This window comes from Rousettus aegyptiacus, unplaced genomic scaffold (assembly GCF_014176215.1).
Source record: "Rousettus aegyptiacus isolate mRouAeg1 unplaced genomic scaffold, mRouAeg1.p scaffold_m13_p_12, whole genome shotgun sequence".
Taxonomy (NCBI): domain Eukaryota; kingdom Metazoa; phylum Chordata; class Mammalia; order Chiroptera; family Pteropodidae; genus Rousettus; species Rousettus aegyptiacus.
Genome location: NW_023416287.1, coordinates 45537099 through 45562731, shown reverse-complemented (window position 1 = coordinate 45562731; position 25633 = coordinate 45537099). Strand labels below are relative to the sequence as shown.

At 35.9% G+C, this 25633-nt stretch overlaps 1 protein-coding gene across 1 annotated transcript in view; it reads left to right on the top strand.

The window, feature by feature from the left end:
- Positions 1–25633, top strand: part of CEP192 (centrosomal protein 192) — a 133047-nt gene that overhangs the window by 59657 nt on the left and 47757 nt on the right. Inside the window, exons 16-27 of the mRNA XM_016119861.2 lie at positions 4434–5259; positions 5352–5478; positions 12264–12435; positions 14285–15206; positions 16133–16281; positions 17600–17830; positions 23284–23409; positions 23607–23750; positions 23873–23936; positions 24347–24486; positions 24585–24677; positions 25165–25283. Coding sequence (XP_015975347.2) covers positions 4434–5259; positions 5352–5478; positions 12264–12435; positions 14285–15206; positions 16133–16281; positions 17600–17830; positions 23284–23409; positions 23607–23750; positions 23873–23936; positions 24347–24486; positions 24585–24677; positions 25165–25283 — 3113 coding nt within the window. The remainder of the gene's footprint in view (positions 1–4433; positions 5260–5351; positions 5479–12263; positions 12436–14284; positions 15207–16132; positions 16282–17599; positions 17831–23283; positions 23410–23606; positions 23751–23872; positions 23937–24346; positions 24487–24584; positions 24678–25164; positions 25284–25633) is intronic.

Here is a 25633-nt window from a genome sequence, read left to right as displayed (position 1 = left end):
CACCACCTCTTTGATCCAACCAATGAGTTGAGGAGTTACAGCAGCTTTTAAGGCCTACTACCTGAGGTGGACCCTTTTCCAGGCTATTGCTGCAACTGAGGAAGACACTAATGCAATTCTGGAAGGATTGCAACACCTGGGACTGCATCAAGAATCTTGCTTGGGCTTGATGTGATGTCACTAAGAAGTCTATGAATGGCATTTGAAAGAAGACACAAAGTTCATTCATGGGTTTTCCAAGGATTAGGAGGTTGCAAAAATCAGTGAGGCTGTTGTTGAGATGGCAAACAACTTTAACCTGGGTGTGGATGAGAATGACTTTGTGGAGCTCCTAGTCGTGGTTCCTGAATAACTGACTAATGAGGAGTTGTTCCAGGTGAAACAGGAGTGCATAGCTGAAGAAGAGGCAAGAGAAAAGGAAACTGCAGGAGAAGAAAAAGAACGCTCAAGAAAATTAACAGTGAAGGGTTTAGCAGGAGCTTTCGCAGACTTCAACAAGCTCCGGAACCCTTTTCTTGTTTGCCCTGAGATAACTTGTGGATTACAGCCCTAACCTTACCCCCAAAACTTGCCATGAAGTATCTTGCTTTTGTTATTTTTGCATCGCTCTAGTATATTGATGGTCTTTGGAAACAAATTATATCATTCTATTTATAGCATTCTGTATTTAGTAGTTCACTCGCTGAAAATGTCATAGCCTAGAAAACATAGCTGTATTCGTACATGAGCTGCACATATTTTTCTAAATGAGAAAAGGGTTAAAAATGTTGTAAACATGGACCCCAAAACAAAAAGGTTTTCATTAATAGAGAGGAATGTTCATGGTGCTTTATCTGCTTACAAGCAAATCTGTGATGGAAAGAAAAACAAAGCAACCACCATAGGTATATTTTGAAAAAGAGTGAGTGATACCTCCTCAAGAGCCTCAGGCAGGTCCTTCAGGAGGTATTCCAGAAGAAGACATTCTTAACATAGATGGCAGTTCCATGGGTATTATTGCTTCTGAACACCTTCCATGGGGCAAAATGTGGAGGTGGAAGACAGTGATATTGATGATCCTGAATCCTAACCCTGTGTAGGCCTAGGCTAACATATATTTATCTGTTGTTTTTAACAGAAAAGTTTAAAAGAAAAAAAAATTTTTAATTTAAAAATAGAAAAAAAGCTTATGGAATAAGGATATAAAGAAAATATTTTGTACAGCTATATAATGTGTGATTCAAGCTAAGTGTTACTACAAAAGAGTTGAAAAGTTTAAAAAATTAAGTTTATAAAGTAAACCTGTTACAGTAAGCTTTTATTATTATTAAAGATAATTTTTTCTGAATTTGGTGTAGCATAAGTATACGTTGTTTGTAAAGTTTATAGTAGTGTGCATTAAGGTCTTAACACAAAGCAACTTGTCCTGCAGGCGCCATTCGTGGTAAATGCCCTACACATGTGTACCATTTTTTATCCTTTATACTGTATTTCTACTGTACCTTTTCCATGTTTAGATATACAAGTGCTTACCATTCATTATGTTTTAGTTGCCTGCTGTATTCAGTATAGTAACATGCTGTATGGGTCTGTAGCCTAGGAACGATAGGCTATACATCTAGGTTTGTGAAAAGTACTCTAAGTACTCTCTGATGTTCACACATGACCAAATTACCTAATGATATATTTCTCAGAATGTGGACCCTTTGTTAAGTAACACGTGACTATAGGAATGTTGTTAAGAAAGTGGAACCTGAGTTTTTATCACAAGGAGGAAGTTTTCCTTTTATTGTATCTATATGAGACGATAAATGTTAACTGAACCTATTATAATCATTTCACAATATATATAAACAAAACCATCATGCTGTACACCTTAAACTTTCACAGTGATGTATGTCAATTAGTTCTCAATAAAATTGAGAAAAATTTTGAGGCTGTATTTTTAGATACATACAAATTAGGATCGTTCCCTTTTTCGGAGGAATGGAACCTTTCTTTTATCATTGTACGTGATTCCCTTTGTCTCTATGCCTATGCCTTAAGTCTAGTTTGATAGTAATATATATAGTTAACAACAGCTATCTTTAGATAGTGTTTGCATGTTATACCTTTTTTTATTATATTACTTTCAACCTTTATCATCTTATCTTAGATGTTTCTCTTATAAGAACAAAGAGTTGGATTTTATTTTTCAACCAGTTCCACAATCTTTCTTTTTACTTATATTTAATATGGAGATCTGAATCTGCTCTCTTTATTCACTTTTTTTCTGTTTCATCTAGACTTTGTATGTGTGTGTGTGTGCGCGCGCTATTTTTTGGATTAAGTACATTATATTATTCCAATTTCCCCACTCTACTCATTTGGTAATTATACGTTTTCCTGTTATTTTAGACTGGTTATACTCAAGAAATTACAGCATGTCTCCTTTGCTTAATAATGTTTAATAAAAAATTTTTTGTAGGAGGGGGTTATTTTTTTAAATTTTTTTACCTCTTGACATTATAGGATCATAAAGCATTTGATTTTATTCGACTTATAAGCTACTGTTGTTTTATGTTTTAATTATTTAAACTCAGTAACATTATGGTGATGATGGTGGTGATGATTACTATTATTTCAACCACTGTGCATCTCTGACCTCCCATCTGAGATTAATTTTCTTTTGCTTGAAGGATATCCTTACAATTTCTTTTAGTAAGGGTCTGCTTATAATGAGTTCTCTGTTTTTGTCTTCTAAAAAATTTTCGCCTTCGTTCTTGATGTTTATTGGTGTTTGATATAGATTTTCAGCTTAGACACACTTAGCCGTTTGAATATATTATTTTACATCATTTCATTGTAAAAGATTGCTGTCAAACTTATTGTTAATCTCATTAAGACTAATGTATCTTATCTCTGACTGCTTTAAACAAATTTGGTTTTATTCATTTTACTACAATGTGCTTAGGTATCTTTTGTTTTATGTGGCTTGGGTTCGTAGGTCTTCTTAACTCTTGCATTGTTGACTCAAAAAGTTTTAGAAAATTCTCAGCCAAAATCTCTTCAAATACAACTTTAGTTCCATTTTCTCTCCTCTTTTGAGAGTTCAGTTACAAGTTTGTTGGACTTTCTAAGTGTCTCTTTTTTCTGATATGTTCTTTCGGTTCATTTGTATATTTTTCGTTAACATTCTCTTTCATGGTTCATTCTGGATATTTTTTTCAGACTTCTCTTCCAACTCTGATTCTTTTTTCAGTTGTGTCCAATTTGTGGATAAGCGTATCCATTGGGTTCTTAATTTGTTAGTGTACTTTTCAATTACAGAATTTACATTTAGTTCTTTATTATTTCTAGTCCTTTGCTAGAGTCTCTTTTATTTCCTTAATTATGTTTTCTATCTTATGTTAGTTTTTATATTTGAGATGTTTATGTTATAGATTTTAGATTTACATGTGTTTTGGATTCTGATGACTCTATTTTCTAGATCTCCCATGGTCTGTTTCTTTTGGATTTGGGCCACATTTTCTTGTAACATCATGTGTCATTCATTGATTGAGGGGTGGACTTTTATAGTAAAAATTGTTGAAATAATTTGAAGCCTTGAGGTGATATCTTCCAGACAGGATTTGTGTTTGCTTCTGAAAGGAAGCAAAGAACTCTAGCAATCTCAGATCATTTTAATCCAGTTTCTGGGATCGAGGTAATTGGAGCTGTACCTCAGTCCTTATGAAGGATAGTCTAATTTTGGTTAACCTTTACTCATAGGGTATATAGTCCTTTATAATCTCATTCTAACGCATGATTTTTTTACCAGGGCCACCCCCTGCCATTAGCGGTAGACTCCGAACTGAGGTTTTTATACTCTTATACCTCTAAGAACAATTTTGAGTAGCTTCTTGAAGTTTTTTATCAGCTGCCTCTTCTTCATGCCTCAGATCCCCATTAATGAGCTCACCTCTCTGGGATTCTTCTCTTGAGTTTTGGTCCCAACTTTTACTCATTTTCTTTTAGCTCCCTAGTACCTTCTAAGGAATGTCTGTGGATATGCTGTCCAGTTCTAATTGCTTTCAGCGAGTTGACTTGCATTACTTTGTTCCATTTCGGTTTTTTACCCATGCTTTCTATTTATGTCTTGCTTATAAATCTAACGATTGAATGAAATTACCAAGAACTAACTTGGCAATCACAATGGGGCAGTGACTTCTCAATCTCATTTTAATATTTTGATTTTACATTATTCTCTGATTCAGTTTTACTATCTCTTGTAACTCCTGAAGAATTTTTTTTAACAGTTGATAATCTGATTATATAAATAATCCAGTACTCTACAATTAAACCTTATAACAGCTGCCTTATTTCATTAGGATATTCTTGCTGCTGTTAAATCTTATGTTGTACTTATAAAGATTAATATATACCTGCCATGGACCTGAAGTAAATTTATCTGATGTAAATTTTCTTATTTCTAGGACACTTTCTTCATGAACAGCAAGCCCCAAAGATGCAAAGGCAAGCTACCTGATGGTGGTGATTCTGTACTTAGGATAAGCACCATTGCTTCAGCTATTGAAAATGCTTCAGTTAGTACTGATCCTTCCCAGTTTGCTGCCATGATCAAGGCACTTTCAAATAAAACCAGAGAGAATACTTTTCAGGAAGATGATAAACAAAAGGACTGTTCCAATATGTCTCATTTCTTACCTAATGATTTAGAAAAAAGTAATGGATCTAGCACGTTCGATATGGAGAAATATCTTAAAAAAACCGAAGTCAGTAGACGCGAAGCTGGACTGCAAAACTTTTCAAGAGCTGATGTGTCTATTTGGGATTTGTATTTGCCAAAAGAACGGACTACAGAAGACATCCATACAGTGGACTTAGGCACTACTACTAGATGTGTAAGGGAATCAGAAGAAAATACAGCAGCTATTTGCTATGGTGAAAATGAAGAGAATGAAAGCCAGGAATCATTAAGATCAATAAACACTTCAAATTCAGTTCTTACAAATATAAGAGAGACTGAGAGTGCAGTAGTTGATGTGAAGACATATTCCATTGACAACAAATTTCCAGATATTGGAAACAGTGAAAAAGCTACCTCAATATTCATTCCAACATCTAATAGTTATTCATTAGTAAAGACCCCCAGAATAGCATCCCTTTGGCTGGCAGAAGAATGCGAAGAAATGCAAAGTAATAGAGAAAATCAGAGGGAAAATGAATATATTAGTGAAACTAGCAGTGAAAAGCATGTGAGTTTTGGAAAATATTCCTTAATCTCACCTAAAAATGTTGGTAAGTGTCAGAGTAATTGATAGCATTCACAAAATTTTGCAGACTTTTTCTTTTCCCCCCATTCTTATTAGAAAATAATATCTTTCTGATAGATTTGAAAAATCCTTCTCCTGAGCATGGTACACGGGGTTCATACGATGACCAGGATAGCTTCAGACCTTCCACTTCTCCGCTGAGTCATTCTTCTCCTAGTGAAATTTCCGGAACAAGTTTATCTGGGTAGGTACTTTTTTTTTTTTTTTTTTTTTTTTTTTAACCAAATGCATGCTCAGTATAGGAAAGATGGGAAAAATTATTATCTATAGGTTCATCTTTTGTGAATTTCATTCACGCCATTTTTTTCTGTGCAAATTTTTATTCTTTTTTTTTTCCCACTTGTAATGATTCTCTGTGTTTTAAAAAAATTAGTAATGTTGTAAAATGGCATAGGTGTTAGAGGCTCTGTTCATCCGTCTGGCAACCAAATCAAAGTTATGACAAAATCAAGGAGCAAACAGCAAAGAAAAATCATCTGGGATCTAGTTGAACAAGCCATACAACTTGGGAGAAATCCAAAAAATCACCTTGCAGCGGCAGAAGGTGGGATGAGGTAAGGATGCGAGGCTGCCTGGTCCCGAGGGGCTGAGTGGGACAGAGGCTGTGTTAGCAGCAGACGCCTCCTAAAGGGCTGTGTCTGTGAGTGGACTTTCACAGTGATGGACCTGCTCGCTTGGAGCACCAATGCCGGTTTGGCTGCGCAGGGGGCACCAGGGACTTACAGGGGACACTGAGTTGTTGGAATGAGGACCGAGGCGAAACTCGCTCTATACAGATGTGCTGGTGGTATCCATTGTTCTTCTGTTGAGCCCTCCCCCCTACCAGTTTGGGAACTCAGCACCCATAGGGGAGACATAATCAAACTGAATAACAGGTTGCTCCGGCCAGAGGATTCCACAAAACTCTGCCTCTCCCAGCTCGTGGCCCCACCCAAGCCACATCCAGATATATACTCAGTGAGTCAGGTGTTCCTTGCTGAGCAGTGCCTAGGCTCACACTGGAGGCAGGTGGCCTTGGTTTCTGGTGTGGCCTTTTGAGACAACTATAAGCACAGGATCTGTGGATTGCTTACTGAATCTTAAAAGGTCCCGGAGGGGCAGAGGCTTGGGCTAAATTTGAACCCCTGCAGCTGAACCCAGGACTATGTCACTGGACACCTACTTTACAAATCCACACTAATAAGACTGGGAGACTTAGGAACTCTGCTTAGTCCATAGAAACAGACACAGAAAGTCAGCCACAAGGGGAAGACAAAGAAGCAGAAACCATATGAGAGAATAAAACAGAGATCCAGAATTAATGGAGTTGAGCAATCTAACAGATGCAGAGTTCAAAACACTGGTGATAAAGATGCTCAATGAACTTATGGGAAGTGTAGATGAATTCAGTGCAAAATTCAGAGAGATAAAGATAAAAATGGAAATGAAAATTATAAAAGAGAACCAGTCAGAAATGAAGAACACATCTGAGATGAGAACTGTATTAAATGGAATAAAGAAAGTGAATAAAGAAGAGTATTAAATGACCTATACAGAGGACAGGAAAGCCACGGACAATCAGAATGGCAAGAAAAAAGAAGCCAAGACTATAACAATTTAAGGAGTCTATGGGATACTATTAAAGGTAAAAAATATCCATGTCATAGCGGTACCTGAAGGAAAACAAGATGTTGAAGAGCTATTTGAAGAAATAATGATGGAAAACTTCCCTAACTTGGTGAAGGAAATAGACATACAATCCCAGGAAGCTCAAGTCCCAAAAACCAGGAATCCAAAGAGTCCCACATCGAGACACATCATAATTAAAACGCTAAAGGTTAAAAACAAAGAGAATCTTAACAACAACAATAGAAAAGCAGTTACCTATAAGGGAACACCCATAAGACTGACTGGCAGCTGATTTCTCAAAAGAAACTGCAAAAGGGCTTGGTGAACAAATATTTGCTGTGATGAAAACCCAGGATCTACAATCAAGAATTCTTTATCCAACCAGCAAAGCTATCATTTAGAATTGAAGGACAGATAAAGATCTTGCTTCCCAGACAAAAATAAGCTAAAGGAATTTATCACCAAGCCAGCATTGCAGGCAATGTTGGAGGGACTTCTTTAAGAAGAGAAAACATATATCAACAGGGATAAAGAATAGTAACAACTACATTCCTGTCAACAAGTAGCTCAAATGGAAAAGAATTAAGTGCTCCAACAAAAGATAGAGTGGCTGAATGGTTGAGAAATCAAGACTCCTACATATGCTGCCTACAAGAGACTCACTTCAGATTAAAAGACACAGACTAAAAGGAAGGAGATGGAAAAAGATACTGCCTTGATGGACCTAGAGGGTATTGTGCTGAATGAAATGGATCAGATAGAGAAAGATAAATATCGCATGATTTCACATACCCGTGGAATCTAAAGAACAAAATAAAAGGGGAAATAAACTCATAGTAGAATATTTAGAGGGATACTAGATGGGAAGGGTTTGGGGGGAGACAAAAAAACGGCAAAGAGATTAAGAGGTACAAATGAATAGTTGCAGAATAAACATGAAGATGTAGAGTGTAGCATGGAGAAGATGGTTAATAATATGTAACAGGGAAGAGGAGTTGATAAATGCTTTTTCAAGAGTCCTATATCACAGGTTTTGAAACAAATTCATCAGGGTAGGTGTAAACTAACTTAATCCTCAAGTTACAAGAACTTTTTAATATTATTTTTTCAGAAAGACTTTAACATTCAAAAATTATACAGCTATATAGGTATATGTGTGTATGTATGTATAACTTTTGAACAGTGTAAATTTATCAAATGTATATATGTGTATTCACATATAGATGCACACGTCTGCCTGTGCATATTTCCCCCCATCACACTGTGTCTCTTCTTCCTAGTTCCCCAGTCCCTTCACCAGGGAGCTGCTGTTATTAGTTTCTTGGGTATTCTTCTAGAATTTCTTTATGCATATGTAAGTAAATATGAATGTGTTCTTAGTATCATCCCTTTTAATGCTCAATATAGAGATTTTTACACACTTAAGTTTTGCTATACAAGGTATTATAGTCTCATTTGTATTTTAGTCACTTTGAACATGTGAAAATATATAGGATAAATTTCTGGAAATGAGATTGTTCAGTCAAAGAGTATATATGCATTGATGTTTATATTTAAATTAGTAGAATTCTTTCGTAGAGGTGTTAATTTTCCACTAACAGTTTAGGAGAGGGTCGGTTTTCCCACAGCCTCACTAACATCAAGTTTTTTGATTGTTAATAAGTGAAAAACAGTATTTCACTATAGCTTTAATTCATATTTTTTATGAGCATCTTTTCCTTCTCTGTGAGATATGTAGTCATCTTTGTTGCCTTTTTTTTTTTCAAGGACTGTTAGTCTTTTTTTTGTCTCCATTTCTAGGAGCCTTTGATGTATTGGGAAGAACAAGTAGTCCTTTATTTGTGGTATGAGTTATGGTTCCTAGTTTTTAGAAATTTTATTTTACCTACCTTTTTTTTTTTTTTTTTTTGCCTATAGGAAGTTTATTTTATTCATTTATCAAGTTTTTTTATGCTTTATAAAAGCTCTTTTATATGTTTCTAGATTGAGAGATTTTAATAAACAGAAATTTTACCTAACAGTGAAATGGTTAAAAATGTTCAGTATTTTGGAACAAATTGAAATTACATGTGATTTCAGTGTTACCTATTAACTATTTCTCAAGCTGTCGTTGAAGTTTTGCCTGTCCACTTGAAATGGTATGGATGAACTAGAGCCAAATATCTATGGAAAGCTTAATTCTTTCCTGTTTCAATGAGTCCTCAACACCACATTTTGAAATAGTTTTTCATATACACAGCCACCTCTTATTTAACAGTTAATTTTATATTTTAAAGGCTACTGGAAATCATTCAGCCCAATCAAATTTGAAGATCATCTGACTTTGACTTGTCATCATTGATGCCATCCAATGATTTTCTCCTTTCTATCACCATTAATATTTGCCTATAAAATTATCTAAGTGTTTATCTTTGTACCGTTAATAAATATACTTTGGATACTTATTTTGCAGGCTTTTAAATGTTCTTCTTTGATTCCCAGCTCTAATATTTTCTCATAGCTGCCATAACAAAGTACTATAAACTGGGTGGCTTAAAACAACAAATTAATTTTTTCATAATCTGTAAGGTAGGAGCCCAGGGAGCAATTACATAAACTTAAATGGTACAGCCTACTATACACATAGGCTACATGGGACAGCCTGTTGCTCCAAGGCTACAAGTGTGCACAGCATGTTATTGTACAAAACAACAAGAGACCAAATCGAGCACAAGAGATGTGTGAGGCTGCTGCCCGTGTAACATGGCATGCTGTTTTATAGCAGACTTTAATAAGTAGAAAGAGTGTACTCTAAAATAACAATAAAAAGTATAGTATAGTAAATACATAAACCAGAACATAATCATTGTCAAGTATTGGGTACTATACATAATTGTATGTGCTATATTTTTATATTACTGGCAACACAGGTGTGTTTACACCTGCATCACCACAAACGTGAGTACTGTGTTGAGCTATGATGTTATGATGGCAATGATGTCAGTGGGAGATAGGAATTTTTCAGCTTCATTATAATCGTATGGGACCACCATGGTATATGCAGTGCATCATTCAATGAAACATCGTTACATAGTACCTAACTAGAGTACATTTTTTTGTGTCTGGTTTCTTCCAGAATGTGTTTCTGAGATTCGTTCTGTTGTTGCATGTGTCAGTAGCTCCTTGTGTTTATTGCTGTATAGTACTCTATTGCATGGATGTGCCACATTCTGTTTATCATTCTCTTGTTGCATAGTATACATTTTTGTCTAAGCTGCCATTTTACATGTTCCTACTATTGCTTTCTCTTTCCCTGATCAGCCCTAAATGAATGTGTCGGTCTCTTTTAATTGATTTTCTTGGATTATGATAACCTCTGCATACACAGTTCTTTATTCAACTGAGAAAAGTTTTATTTTATATTATGTGTATTACCTGTGTTCCACTTACTCCTTCCTCCTTTTTAGTACACTGATGCCCATTAAGTGATAACTCCCTTCTCTGGTCATCCATGACTATTTTATTTATCCTAATCTTTATACATTGATTCTGTATTATGGGATAGCTATTCATATGTTTATCCTCTGCATCACTGATTTTGTGTAGCATAAACTATGCTTTTCGTTGCTGTCAACATAGACTTTAATTTTGTATTCATTTTATTGAAATCATCGTACTTTTTTATCATGGTAAAATAGATTTGATATTTTTATTCTACTTTTTTTTTTCTGGTTTCCACCACCTCATATTCCCTTTTTTTTTTTTTTTTTTTTTATTCTCGGTGAAATGTTGGACAGAATTTTCATCTGTTCACTGCAACATTTTTTTTGCTGAGTATACTTTATCTGGTAATTTTAGCTGTTCATTAGCATTCCTGCTAGCTGGTCTTCTAGCTTCTAGCTGGTTTCTGACAGATTCATTGAGCTGATTTAGAGCTTCTTATTCCAGAACTGCCTTTTGAGTTTCTCCGCAGTCGGCACCTTGGCAATTTTTGGATTCCTTCGAAATTTGACATCTCGAATGAAATTCTTCTCCTTTTATTTCCATGTGTTCTTACAGTTCACTCCTCATTACCTGAGGTAATATAACCTAAATGCATTTGTTCTTTTCAACCAAAGGAGCCAGACTAATAATAGATCAAGTCACCCTAGTAACCTGCAACCTTCTCACACAGTAACGTCGTGTCTGTGTGAATATGTGTGCATGTGCCTACAAGAACCCATGCAAGTGTATGTCATACAGCAGCTAAAGTAGGCCTAAAGCAGTTTGGTTGGTATTTTGTCTCCATTTATTAGGAATTCACTAACTAGTATTTTGTCAGTACTGTCTTGATTTGAGGCTTTCTAAAACCCAAATTTAAAATAGAGTTTTCTTTCGTGTTCACTGCCCAGCTGAGGATTTTGAATTTTGTGCAAAAACAATAGGATAAAATTCAGTCAGATTAAGAGCTGAATTGAAACTAAATGTCATTGTTCAGCGACTATTTCCAGAGGTGGCTGCTGGGACAGTATTTCTTACCTAGTGTGACTTTGCCACTTCTCAAGAGTTGCAGCCTGTTTTTCTTCTCTTTGAATTGATCTGGGCAGGCCCTACAATGGGTATCGACTAACATGATATGCTGTGTGTAGTAAGTAGATGTGGGCTCTCACTATTGCTTTCTAATTTTTTTTTTCTTAATATACTATGAACATCTTTCTGAGTCAAAGGTTGTATTCAGCAGCATAACTTAAAGTGGCTTCATACTGTTTTATTGTGTTTGTGCTGTAATTTCCATAGCCTAGTTCTTCCTAATATAACATTTAAGATTCCCTACATTATCATCAGTGGTATTCTATGATGACAAATTCTTTTAGCAAAATCTTTATAATTAGTGTTAATTTTTTTTCTTAGGATAAATTTGTAGGTATAGAATATCTGAGTCGATATGCATTGTTTAGTTGCCCAGCCAAAAGTTGTACCACTTTATATTAGCAGTATAAGACTGTTTTCATTTTTTGCACTTATCTACATGATTCTTTTTTTCATCGTTACCCTTTGAGGACAGAAACATTTTAATGCTCTGCTCATTGCTCTATATCAGATATATTTAGGAAATTTTTATTATATGAATAGCTACTAAAATTGTATGTGGAATTTGTTAATGAAAATGCCATGTTTTTCTTTTATAGTAGATTACCAGATACTTTACTCAATAGGAATATAATTCACAATTTTAGACAGTTAAGTGTAAAAAAAATGAATTCGTGGTTATTACATATAGCAGCTAGAGCAGAGACTTTAAATTAACAAGATTGTAGGCAAAGCAGGATTGGTTTTTGCTAGTGTAGAAATGTTAAGTAACAGACTGGACAACTCCAATCACAGGTGTTCTCTCTCTTTCAGGTGTGCTTTAGAGACTTTTGGCTCAGCAGCTCATCATCAGAAGTCCCCCAGTGAGAGTGGGTTGTCTCAGTTGATGTGTCCACAGGCTGGTTTGAGCAGGCTGACTTATGTGTCTGAACAAGGGAGCACCTGTCCCACCGCAGCCTTAGGTTATGGCCCTGAGGACCACAAGGTGAGCAGCACTTTCATTGTTTCTTTACTAAGGCTTTGGCCTCTAAAGTATTATTGATGTAGGACTCAGACTGAAGTTCCAGCCTGTATACTTTCTGTTGTCATTTTACCTTTAAAATAAGTGTGTGTGTGTGTGGGGGGGGGGTGTATTGTGTGTGTATCAAATACCTGCTCATGCTTCATAGGCACTAGAGGTACAAATATTTTAGTGTGTGCCCTCAAAGCTCTCAGTCTGATTGTGGACACTTGCAAGACAGACTATAATGCACTGAGACATTTACTGTGGGGATTCAGAAGGAGGTAATTAAAACTCTGACTGGGGTGTCAGTGGGAGTGATAGGTAATATATTGAAGCCATATTTTTCAGAATTACTTGGACTTAAAGAGGAAGCAGACAAATGGAGGAAGGCAAATGGGGGATGGAATTGTAAAATACACACTGCATTTGAGGGACCCCTAGAAGTTTGGAATGACTGTAGCAAATCCTGTACTTGGGGAAAGAAGGAGAGGCCAAACTATGAAGAGTCTCGGATGTAAAATTTGGGAGGATACTGACATGATCGTGTTGATGCTTTCAAGCTCATTGCAGTAGCAGTTTGTAGGTGGCATTGCAGGGGGCAAGACGAGAACCAGGAAGGTTGACATGAAGCTACTGTAGTCAGTCGGGTGAGAGACGGTGCAGGCTTGGACTAAGGTACTGACAGGGAAGGGGGAGAGAAGCAGAGAGAGCAGAGAGATTTAGGTGGGAGAATTTTATTCCTGTCTGCGTGTGTGTTTTGTGAATGTGACAGTGTTCAGTATTTTTAACAAGCTGAATGTGGCTTTGTGAATATGCAATCTAGGCTTCTTCTGCCAAGCTATTGATAAATATATCCACTAAAGTTACTAAACATAGGACGTGTTGGACAAACCAGTAGTGTATCCATTTCGTTGAAAGCTGTCTTTTTGTTGATGCTGTTAGATGTTTGGTCTTTATAGTGGTTAAGAGCTGAATTGTGGAGATGGCTTCTCCTCTACTACTTTCACTCAGATACGATCTTCCCAAGCCTGTTGTTCATATGTAAGGAGGGATAGTGGTATGGGGACAAGGCTTGGCACCAAGAAGTTACCGCTGAATATGTACTGACTGTTATTTATTTTTACTGATTGCTTTCTGATTGATTACTAAAAGTTTGTTTCACAGTGTCTTTGTTTCTGAAACTTTTGTCCAGGAGAAATTTTCAAACCAAGTACCAAGAGTAATTAGTGAGGGTTAAGGGCATCTGAAAAGGTGGTACATTATAAAGGAATGAGTATATGAACATCGACTAGAGCTATTACTTCATGTTTAAGAAAACATAACCACAGAAATTTAGACATCGGAAAAGACTTGGTGCTCAAAAATTAGCATCTTCAAACATAACAGCAGTCTAGATAAATAATGGGGGTGGGAGAGCCCTCAAGCTAGCTTTTGTTGATCCCTAACCTCATGTCGATGCCATTTGAAAGCTTGCTCACCTTTCATTTTTTTGTTATTAATTTACTTAAATTTTTATTGTATTGTTTAGAGGGGGGGGAATCCCTTAAATTTGTACAAAATTACTTATCTCTTGTCCTTTGTGTAAAGTTTTTCAGAGATACAACTGGTATATACTTCCTATTTAGTCTCTTCATAATTATTTCTATAAAACTGCAAATTTTTCTAACTTTTAACCCTATACTACCCAGCTACAAAGCTGCTTTTCTTTATGTAAGCGAGTCCCCCCCCCCAGAATGTCATATAGATCTGTTTATTATTTGAGAGTATATCAGCATGATTTGAATTTGTAATAATCTATGGATTATTTCTAAACATTTTTTGTCACACTCAGAGTGATATCACCAGCGAGTTGAGTACCACAATTATTCGAGCCAGTCCAATTCCATCAGAAGAACAGGCTGAGGGAAAGTTGAGAGAAAAGGGTCCATTTCAAAGTAGAGGAAAAGGAGCATCATCATGTATTATCCAGAAAAGCTCAGATACAGAAAAAGTGACTGAAACTACATCTCTGAGTAATACACCTGAAGATGTAAAACCTGATCTTAGATTGAGTAAAGATCTTTCTTCCCAAAGTGGAGATCTGTCAGAAACCACTGCGGTAGGTTTGACCTCAGACCCAGGTAAATTGGACAAGATCAGCCTGGCTCATCTGAGCAAGTCCCATATCAGCCACCCAGCTGTGTCAGCAATGCCACGCCACCTTATTTCACACCAGGCTTCTGTAAATGAAAGTGAGAGAGTAACTTTCAAAGATACATCAACTACAGACAGTACATTGAGTGGCCAGGCTCCTCATCAGACGGCCTCTGAAGACCAGTGTGTTCCTGTTCCCAGCTCCATGGCTCGTGGCTCTGTACCTGAGAGGCAGAGCGTGCCCACTGCAGTTCCTGTACTTTCGTCTCAGCATTCTTTTACCACAGCTTCCTTTGCCCAGCAGTATCTGGGAACACTGCCTGCAGCTGGAAATGTTGCTTTGCCTCAGTGCTGTGCTGATAGTACCACAATCTGTGGGCTCTCAGGAAGCTGTCCTTATCCTGCTATCATAGGAGACAATGTTCAGAGCTCCGTGGCCATGGACATTTGTCTAGGACAAAATATCAGCTCTGGATTGATGGGTTCCTCTTCTCTTTATAACCCATATTTTAATGTGTTACATCAGAATCTTCTAACTACAGCAAAACCTTTTCCTGTGCAATCTGTTGGTGCAAATTGTGGAATTGAACCATGGGATTCAGGAATGATGTCAGAATTTGGTAAGATGCTTTTTCTCTGTTATTGCCTGTCATTGCTTGCTATTATTTAAAAATTGAATTTTCTCAAAGGAGACCATAAGACTGGTTTTGTTTCAAGTAGATATTGATTGGTCTGAATTTCTCATAAGATTTTTTATTTGTCCTGAATTTGGACATATGTTGGGGCGAGGATTCCTGAAGTGGCCTTAGAACAACATGAAAACTTACGCAGGTGAAACTCCTGATAACTTGTCTTTCTGTCTCTCTTGTACTCTGCACTTGGATTTCTGTTATTCTTTCAACTAGGAAACACCCAGTTTAGAGTGAGTCCACCTTCTGGCTTTTAAGTCTTTGCGGTGGCAGGCGGGGTGTGTGTGTTAATGTGGTAGTGAGAGAGAGCACCCTTCCACCCTTATCTGTAGTGGCTAAACTGCCTCCTGATTCTCACTGACAGTCAACTGTGCAAAGCAGAGCTGGTTGCTTTGCTTTTCCTGACAATATACACAGCCACTGGAGTGCTACCTTCTTCTCTGTCCTCTCTTTTCCAGGAAATTCCAGAGTAACTGTTTAAGGATGGCAAAAAGGTTGGTCATATTAAAAATCCAAGATATGGCCTCTGTCGTTTGTTACTAGGTTAGGCAGTGGGCTTACATTTGTGGAGAAAAAAAGGAAATTACAAATAGGTAATAACATCTAAGGATTGATTAGCTATAAATTGTGGGTTTAATCATTTTAATTGTGCTTATGCCTTTGCTGGATTCAGCAGGAAAAAATTGTTGGCTAGCCTGCGTATAATGTCAAGGATGCCTAACGATCTGGGGCACTTTGTACCATGTCTCTTGGGTATAAACAGGTAGTCTTTTATAAAAATTTCCATTTAACCAATTGTGCACTTAATCAGGTGTTTGATATAACTCTCATTTTGACTATGCTTTATCTTTACCCAGGGAATGTAAGAGTACCTGAGGAACTGAAGTTTCCTCATGCTTGTTGTGTTGGCATTGCTTCACAAACCCACCTTAGTGTACTTAATCCAACTGCTCGCTGGCTGCAGGTCAGCATCAGAGTGCTCAGTGTTAGCATTAACGATGAAAAGGTAAGCTTTCTGTATCTTTCTCTTTTGACTTAGCAATCGTATTATGATTAATGCTGTATTTTTCCTTTCTCTAGTACTTCCTTTTTACTGGGGAGTGTGCCCCCCCTTCATACCTTGTGCAGAATCATTGGAATAGTATTTTTCTCTTGGTCTCTCTTTTGTTGTAATATTTCTAGTCTAAGAGGTGAATGTCTAATCTGAATGTATTTCGCATTTTTTGCCTGTTATTATATTTCATTGTTATTTATAAAGCCATGTAGATGTCCTTTGAATGCTATTATTTAAACCACTGAAATCTCTTGAGTTTCTGGTCTCTACTTTTCAGTTTTGTTAAATGTTATTGAATATAAGTTACTGCCATCAAAAAACAAACAAGTTACTCTAGGGCCTACACCTGCATTCAGTAAGTAGTCTTTGTCTAATTTATCTAATCTTGTTATTACATGATATTTGAAATACCTGGAAATACAGTTTTAACATTAACTCTTATAGTAAGGGTCTCTCACATGATAACATCTGCTAAAGTTCTAGAATCTAAATCTCCATTCATAATTACAATGACCATTTGAATGTAATTGAGTATAATATGGACAGCAACTGCTATTTTGGAATGTCTTGATTTTGCACCTGCTACTCGCAGAGCACCATGGTGAATAAGTTTACTCTTTCCTGTTACCTCCTAATTATAGCTATCACCTGGTAAAATAAGACTGTCTCTCCTCTTTTTCTAGCTTTGCCCCTATGTTTTCAGATCCTGAGGATAGATGAAAAGCAGCTGTTTGGAGAAAAGGGTTGAGGGTGGAAGGAGGTGAGATAGAAGGCATTCTCAGGGATATCTAGGAAATAGTGTTATCTTTGAAAGTGGGAGTAGAAAGAGATTCCATTTACAGTGAGGAGGGAGGGTTGTAGTGAATCATAATCATAGGCTTGGAAGCCTGATGAGGACTATTAAGAGATCACTAGAACTCCCCCCGCATTATACCAGAAACTAGGTCCTAGGGTTAGTTATATAGGGCTGTGAAGTGCCGCCATTTTTAGTGCCCTTTTCAAGTAAAGTGAGGATATCAATAACTGTGTTTGCTTTAAAATGGAGTGGGGCCATAAATTTAACCTATCTTCTTAAGTCTTCATAATTTTGACTAATTATACCTTACAGATAATGAGTTATAAAACTTGGATATTTTTGAAGAGGTAATAAATGTACAGATTAGATAGTTTGAGTGGCTAGGAAAAGGGCCCTTAAACTAGTTGATTTCCTTGATTTTCAATGTAAAGGCATACTTTAACAAACCATGTAGCTTTTTTTTTTTTTCTTAAGGTGGATCTTTCGGCATATCCTTGTTTAGTTTTCAAGAATAAAGTCATCATAAGACCTCATGCCACAGAAGAAATAAAAGTACTTTTCATACCATCCAATCCTGGGCTTTTCAGATGTGTATTCAGTGTTGCTTCTTGGCCATTTATAGCAGATGCTGAGACCGTAGTCCAAGCAGAAGCCATGGCAAGCAGAGTCTTTCTCACTGCTATTGCCGAGACTCCTGTGATTGAGGTAATAACTTTTTATAAGCAGGTTGTCGTTATGTGTGACATCTTAATGAAGGTTGTTTAATATTAGAAATAATATTTTGGAAAAATGAGTTTGTGGATAAGTATGCCACAGAGTTATGTACCACCTAAATATTGGTTCTTAATATCTTCTTATCACACATTTAAAATTATTTGTTTTACAGAAACAGATATACTTGTTAAGATGTTTATAAAACAAACTATAACATTAAACCGTATTTTCCAACTGATTTTTGTTATTTGATGGTCATTTAGGAAAACGCCATGTTCATATTCTTTCTTCTCTATATTTGAAGATTATTTGCTAGCTGAAAAAGTTTCTCTTCTACAGTTACCCATTTTCTGGAAGTAAAAGAAATTAGGTCTGGCCTACTTGGGATAATGAAGCAGTCACTGGATTATATGTCTCTTTAGGACAATGGCTCTCAGCCTTGGCTGCACATTGACATACAACTGAGATTTTAAATGCACCCCAATGCCTGAGTCCCACCCAGACCAACTAAATCGGAATTGGAGTGGGGGCGAGGGGGCATGGCTAGGTATCAGTAATTTTTAAATCTCACCAGGTAATTACAAAATGTAACATTAGTTCACAACCACAGCTGTACAAAATGTGTCTTAATTGATTGTGAATAAAATCAGAACATATTGAACAAGATTGGGAATGTGAGAGGGACAGATGGGGAAGGAAAAGCAGAATAGCTCTTTGTGATAATTACAAATTAGTTGATTCCTATTATGTGAATTAACCTAACATTTGTTTAACCACACTTAACAGGTGTTGTGGAGCTCCTAAAATTACTTTGTTGTTTCATTCTACAAAGCCATAACTGTGGTTCTGTTTAGAGGTGGGCTGTGGGGAATGAGAGGCAGGGAATGAGAGGTAGCCTCCCAAGGAAGCTGATGAGAATCATTCAGAGTTTTCTTTTCACAGTACACTGCATTTCCTTACCTTTTCCCAGAGGGAATTCTTAGAAACTTAGTTCTGAAATTTTGTTTTCAAGGGCATGGAGGAAGAAATAGAGTTGTAGAAATTCATATTATGAACTCTTAATGATCTTTTTCTTTTTGCCTAAGTGCCATTTTATGTACTTTTTTCAGCTATGTGATGCTTGCCATTCTCTAGGGCTAAGTTTTTCAACTTTGGCCCTGTTGACAATTCCGGCTGGATAATTCTCTTCGAGAGGTGGGAGGGCTGTCTTATGCAGGGAAGGATGTTTATAGCAGCATTTCTGGTCTCTGCCCATTAGGTGTCAGTAGTACTTCCTTTCCCCTAGTTGTGACAACCAAAAATGTCCCCAGACCTTACCAAATTACCTCCACCTAAGAACCAATGTCATTAATTTTCTGCATTTTAATACATTCCACTGTACTAGGCTTCTAAACCCACCCTTAAATAGCTTACACTTTTGCAGCAGACATGAAAAATCACAACTAAGCAATATTTGAAGTTGTCATATTTTAAGTGGCTCACATAAGTGATATTTAAAAGTGTAAGGCAGCAGTGTAAGGTAGTTTCCCAAACTTGTCTTCTCATTGGAATCACCTGACAACCTTCAAAACATACTGATGTCTGTGTCTACCCTGCAGAGATTGTGATTTAATTGTTTCTGAGGTGTGGTCTGGGCTTTGAGTCCAACTTAACAGGCAGGTTTGAGAACCACCACTAAAAGGAATGGTTCAGTGTTAGCCCGTCCGGTGAAAGTCTCCTTGGAGGTGTGGAACTTAGAGGAGTAATTGGGCCCTGTAGGACCAGCAGGATTTGACTAGGGAACAGTAATTCCCCATGACAGATAGTGCAGAAATTTTATAGAGACCACGTCTGTAAAACCTGTTAGATTATTTTTTTAACTTGATAAAGGATCTCCCAGGTACCTACAGCAAACATCATAGTTTATAATATATGTACTTTTATTTTGGCTAGATACTACCAAATTACTAATTTATGTTCCCAAAAGAAATATATGAGAGTTTCTATTAATGCTAGCATTTGTTGTTAAATTTTAAATCGTTTGTTTACTTCTTGGATGTGAAATAATTGTTTTAAGTTTGCATACTTTAATACTAAAGAAGTCAAGCAATTTTTTATGTTTGTTAGCCATTCTGGTTTCCTATTCTCTGAAATACCTGCCCGTTCATATATCTTGCCCATTTTTCTGTTTTGAATGTCTTTACCTATTTTTGTAGCTGTTTCTTATATTCTGGAGTATAAAGCTTTGCTAATAATTACTCTGATTATTTTCTCCCATTCCTTGGCTCTTCTTTTCAACTGTTTTTTTGTATGTTTGTCTGTTTTGTTTTGTTTTGTTGGGCTGAAATTTTAAATATAACATAGTTAAGACTGTATTCCAGATACAAAACAAGGTTTGCTTTTCCTCCTCCAAAAAAAGTATCCCTCTGAAAGGAAAGAGGAGTTGATTCATGTTAACTCCTTGAGGGTAATGTGTTAGCCTGCCATTACGTGAGTGAGTGTTAGTTTGGGATGTTCTGAAAAGTCACATAATTGTTTTAAAAATAAGGAGATTAAGAAATTTAACCAGATTCATGATTATTCCAAGTTGTATGTAAATGATGGGTGTAAATATTAAAGAATATTTAATATTCTTTAAATATTAGTTTAAGAAACAATCTGGTAAGGGGTCATGTGGGGTTAAGTGTAGGGCATAAATAAAAAAAAACTGTCCTATGTTTCATGAATGAGGGTTTCAACTTGGAATAACTTTCAATGACAACATTACATATAGATTCAAAGAGCGTTATGGTATCAGTTTGGATGTACATGAAGACTAAGGCTTTCTGAATGCATGAAGACAGCTCAGAAAGTGTCACAAATGATGAAGTAACGAGGATTGGTGATCTTCATTAGAGTTTGAATATAATTGTTTTCTGACTAGAATACTCTTCTCACAGATCATTGTGGCCTTACTCTGCAACTTTCTTTAGTTATCTGCTCAGATGTGACCTGAACACTTCATAGAATGACAATCCCCACCTAACGTATCATCTTCACCCTCCCACTTCCTGTAGGCTGCTTTACTTTGTTTAGCACTTTTAAGCACTTGACATACTAAATATTTACCTGTTTATTGTTACTGTCCTCTTTGCCATACTAGCACCGTAAGTCACTTCAGGAGCAGAAAGTGTGCATCTCTTTTGTTCACTTCCAGAACAATGCTTGGCACATAGTAGAGTCTCAATTAATGGTTGCTGAACTGCTGATTTGAATAGAAAGCGGACACAGCAGCATTTCAAAATTTAAAATTCATATTGTTTTAAAAATATTCTGTTACATATACATGAATATAGTCAGGTATTTCATCCACATTGCTAAAGATTTATATATTCAAGTTGGCCAAAAAGTCTTTTTAGAACTTCTTTTTGGGAAATTGAATTGTTATGTATTTTAAATACATTGATAGTTTCCAAATGCGTTGAGAGTATTTCAGCTATCTTCCCCCCACATCTCCCCAACTTTATGGTCAGAATTGGGTTGGAGGAATTTTGTAGTGTGTGTTCAGGTGTTGCTACTGTTGTGTGCTTAAAAAGAATGACTCTTAAGTACAGAGTTCTTTTACATGCCTTTTAGCTCTCATTTGTTACTTCTGTAGCTCCAGTCTTTTGTATTAATACTAATATTTCTATTTTCTTATTAGTCTTTTGACCTCTGAAGAGGTGATTGTGGATTTTTCAATTACTTAGAATCTTTTGATTTTTGTCTTGGATATTCTGTTACATGTCTTTAGGCTTAGGAGCATTTTATCTTCTAAATGAAATGGTTCCTTTTTAGGTGATGGTTCTCTATTTTGATTGTCACAAAGTCTATTTTGACCAGTGTTAATATTGCATGTCATCTTTTCTTTCATTTAATAATTTCCTAGTATATCTATTTTCATCTTTTTATTTTTCAGTCTTTGACCTCTATTTTGTTATAATGTCTCAATTTTATGGATTTTTTTTCAACCTTTCCTGACTCTCACTGAATGGATTAAATTTTTTTTTCATCCTTCTTTCCTTCTATATTATCTTTAACAAAATATTAGTTACAAATAGTTTTAAAACCCCATTGTTAATTTTTTTTAACAGCTCAAGTTATTTATACTTATTTGCTCACTATTGCTTCTTGAATCTTAAATTTACCCTTTCTTAATGGACCCTATTCTCTTATCTGTATTTAAAATGTACTTATTTTATCATTTATTTCAGATTATTTCTAGTTCTTCAGGTACTAATTCTTCTGCTAGTTAGTTTTCCTGATTTTTTTCTAATTTTTTAAAATTTTTAAAATTTATTTAAATTAGTTTCAAGTATACAGTACAATGGTTAGACATCTGTATAGTTCTAAAATCTAACTTTTTAATAATTAAAAAATTTTTTTATGTAAGTGCACAATCATTGAACCTGATTTTTGCTATAGAAATCCTTTGTGTCCTGGTTTTTCAAAATGTCCCTGGAGAGCACTTTGCTTAAATGCGAGGGTCGCTGAAGGTTTCAGTGATTTTTTTTTTTTTTTTTTTTTTTAGCTTTGAGCTTTCATACCTGGTGTGGCATAGCCTTAGGGTTTTACTTTTTATAAATAATCTTTCAGTGCCCACCCATCCCTGGACAACTTCCCTGTAGTCGCCTGGGACATATAAATAGCATTTCCAGTTTTCATAAAGAGGGCACTTGTTTGAATTTCTACACCTTTAGGGAGCTAAATTCCACTCCACCTTTGCCCTGCCCACAACAAGCTCAGGATCCTATCTTTCATTCACAGGAGGGTACAGAAGCTCAGCTACATTGGGGGTAAGTCATCCTCAAACCTTCCGGAGCCATTGTAGGAAGTTAGCTCCAAATAACCAGTCTGCTTCTCATTACCCTTTAATTTGGTTTGACTAGACTCAAAAAATGTATGTGTGTGTTAAATATTGTCCAACATTTCTATATGTCTGGGTGTGAGGGCACTATTTGGTCTCTATTGTTTAAAGAAGTCAGTCTGTCGCAATGATAGGCACTCATTTTAAACTTATGATATATCTATTTTGATATAATTTTAAACATTTTCAGTATTGTCAGAAGTTAGGACTAAATCTGAAAAAGCTAACATGTTTGAAGGAAATTGAGAAATCAATATTATAATAATAGAACTCATTGAAGGGAGGTTTATATATTTCATAAAATTGTCAGTTTGTCTTCAGATCCAGTAGTTTTTCAGAGTAACAGCAGCTAAGGTGTTGCTTTATTCTGCAGCATACTTGAGTATGTAGACTACCTCAAAAGAAAAAAAGAATGTAACTTTTTTTTTTTTTAGAAATAACAATTGTAGCCTGGGGAAACTTAGGTAAGTTTACCTTTAATGCTGACTGTTTGTGGCTGAAAGGGCAGAGATGTGAACATAAGCTGTGATATTTATTAATATATTGCTTTTTACAAATCAGTCCTTTTTTTCATAATTAGGTAGAAACAGAAAAGAAAGATGTTCTTGATTTTGGTGACTTGACTTATGGAGGCTGGAAAGCTCTCCCATTAAAATTGATAAACAAGACACATGCCACCGTGCCAATCAGACTTATTATTAATGCTGTAAGTACTAATGCACAGTAAGAAACCATTTACAGAGGACACTGTTTTTTTTGAATTCTAGACACCATTAATATCATTCTTGGTTAATTTTTCTGATGAAAGTAAATTTTGTATTAAGGATTCTGTCAACAAATTTAACACTGTACCAACCTTACCCTATTGGCTTTACTGAAACTGATTCTTCTATTTCTGAACAGAATGCCATAGCCTGGCACTGCTTCACTTTTTCCAAGGAACCAGTCCATGCTTCTATGAAAGCTGCTCCTTATGCTGATATGGTTGCTCAGCTGGCAGCTCCTTCTGTGATCAATCACATGATGCCTGCCAGTTACCATGGTCAGGTAAGCTGGATGGATTGAAAAACTGAATTAGAATTAAAGAGGAAGTTAAGTTTCCAAACTATTTTTCTTTCATTAAGATTTTAATCTTAGTACCACTATACATTTAATTTTCTTTTTTACAGGATCCAGAATTTCTGATAATTTGGGTTCTTTTCCATAGTCCAAAGAAACAGATCACTTCTTCAGGTATATGGTTACATTTTCTGGGAATTGCTTTACTCTGTACCTTAATAAATTATAAAGTTAAGGTGTGTTTTCTTTCAGTAAATATGAATATTTTGAGTAATTTGTTAAATATTTTATGTTATTTTAAAAATGGGGCAGAGAGCATGCTATTTTGGGTCAAATCCATGTAATTGTAAGTAACTCAAGCAAGTACCACTGAAAACCTTTTGGGATTTTTTTTTCTGCTAATTGATTGTATTATTTCTACCAATGGGATTTTATTTTTTTTCCTTTTCCTCTCTTTCCTCTTTGTTCTTTAGAAAATTATCTTGCTTAAGATTTCTTGGACTCCTGAGGGCGGTGTTTGACCACTCATGGAGTTTAGAATTAAATCACTCTGGTATCTAAACTAACAGAATGAACTTTTATAGAGATTCTAGACTCAGCAGAAGAATTCTTGGCAAGAGTTGATATAGAAGTTGATAGCCCAAACCCTACATCAGTCATTAAAAGTATTAGTCTTCGAGCAAGAACAGGAATAGCTAGGATACACGCTCCAAAAGATTTACAGGTACTCTAAACTCTTCTCTTTGCCATTGTTTCGCCATTATTTTGATTTCATTCTAATTGTGGCAGTTTTTATAAATGTCTGTTTTACCCTGTCTTTAGACTATGCATTTGTTTGCCAGTGTGGCTTCCTTAACAAAGCAGCAATTACCTTTGAAAAATGCTGGGAATATTGATGTTTACTTAGATATCAAGGTAAGAATTTGTGTCAGTGCTCTAACATAGTATTTCATTCTGTGAAGCTATGAACACCTCCTCATGTTCTGAAGGTTACTGTGCCACCCACCTTGTCAGAGTGCCATGGGGATCAGTTGGAAGAATCTGTGCAAGTGCTTTAAGAGCTGAATGTTACGCTAATATAAAATGGATAATGAAGAATTTTAATAGCAGATGTCTCACATGTAAGAACCAAGTTCTCCATTAGTTCCTGAAAAATTAATTTGTTCTCCTATGGCTTGGTAGAATTAGAGGAGAGTGATCCACATAATAGACATTATTTCTGAGACATGTGGGTAAGAAGGTGTGGTTGGTATTAGTGACCAGGAATTAAGGATTGTGGAAGGTAAAGTTTGTTATGGAAGAGGAAGGGGAAAGTGATAGATGAGGAGAATAGGAAAAACAACCTGTCATAGCAATTGAGATTTCTTAAGTCGGCATTTAATATAATTATATAAATATTTAGATCCCCAATCAAGGAAGTCAGTTTTCAGTGGATCCAGAGACTTTATTCCTGAAACCTGGAGAAGAACATGAAGTTATCATTTCATTTACTCCAAAAGATCCCAAAGCCTGTGAGGAAAGGTAATGTAAAATTTTTTATGATGCAAGTTTTTACTCCTCAAAACAGCCACTTATTAAGACGTATTTCAGCACACAGCCTGGGTGATAAGAGTACATGTTTTACCTTTACTAACAGATGATACAGCTCTATTTAACCTCTTTCATTTAGCCTCAGATTTCCTTCTTTTGTTTGTTAAAATCTGCTTTTAAACCAGCTGATTAGATATTAAGAAATCACTATTTTCTAGTATATTCTAACAAAAGTAAATAATACAATGTCAGTCTTGATGTTCCCAGTTAACTTTTTTCTTTCTCCAAGGACGCCAGCTGTTGGTTATTAGTTTAAGATACTTTTCCCCACCCTTTCTCTG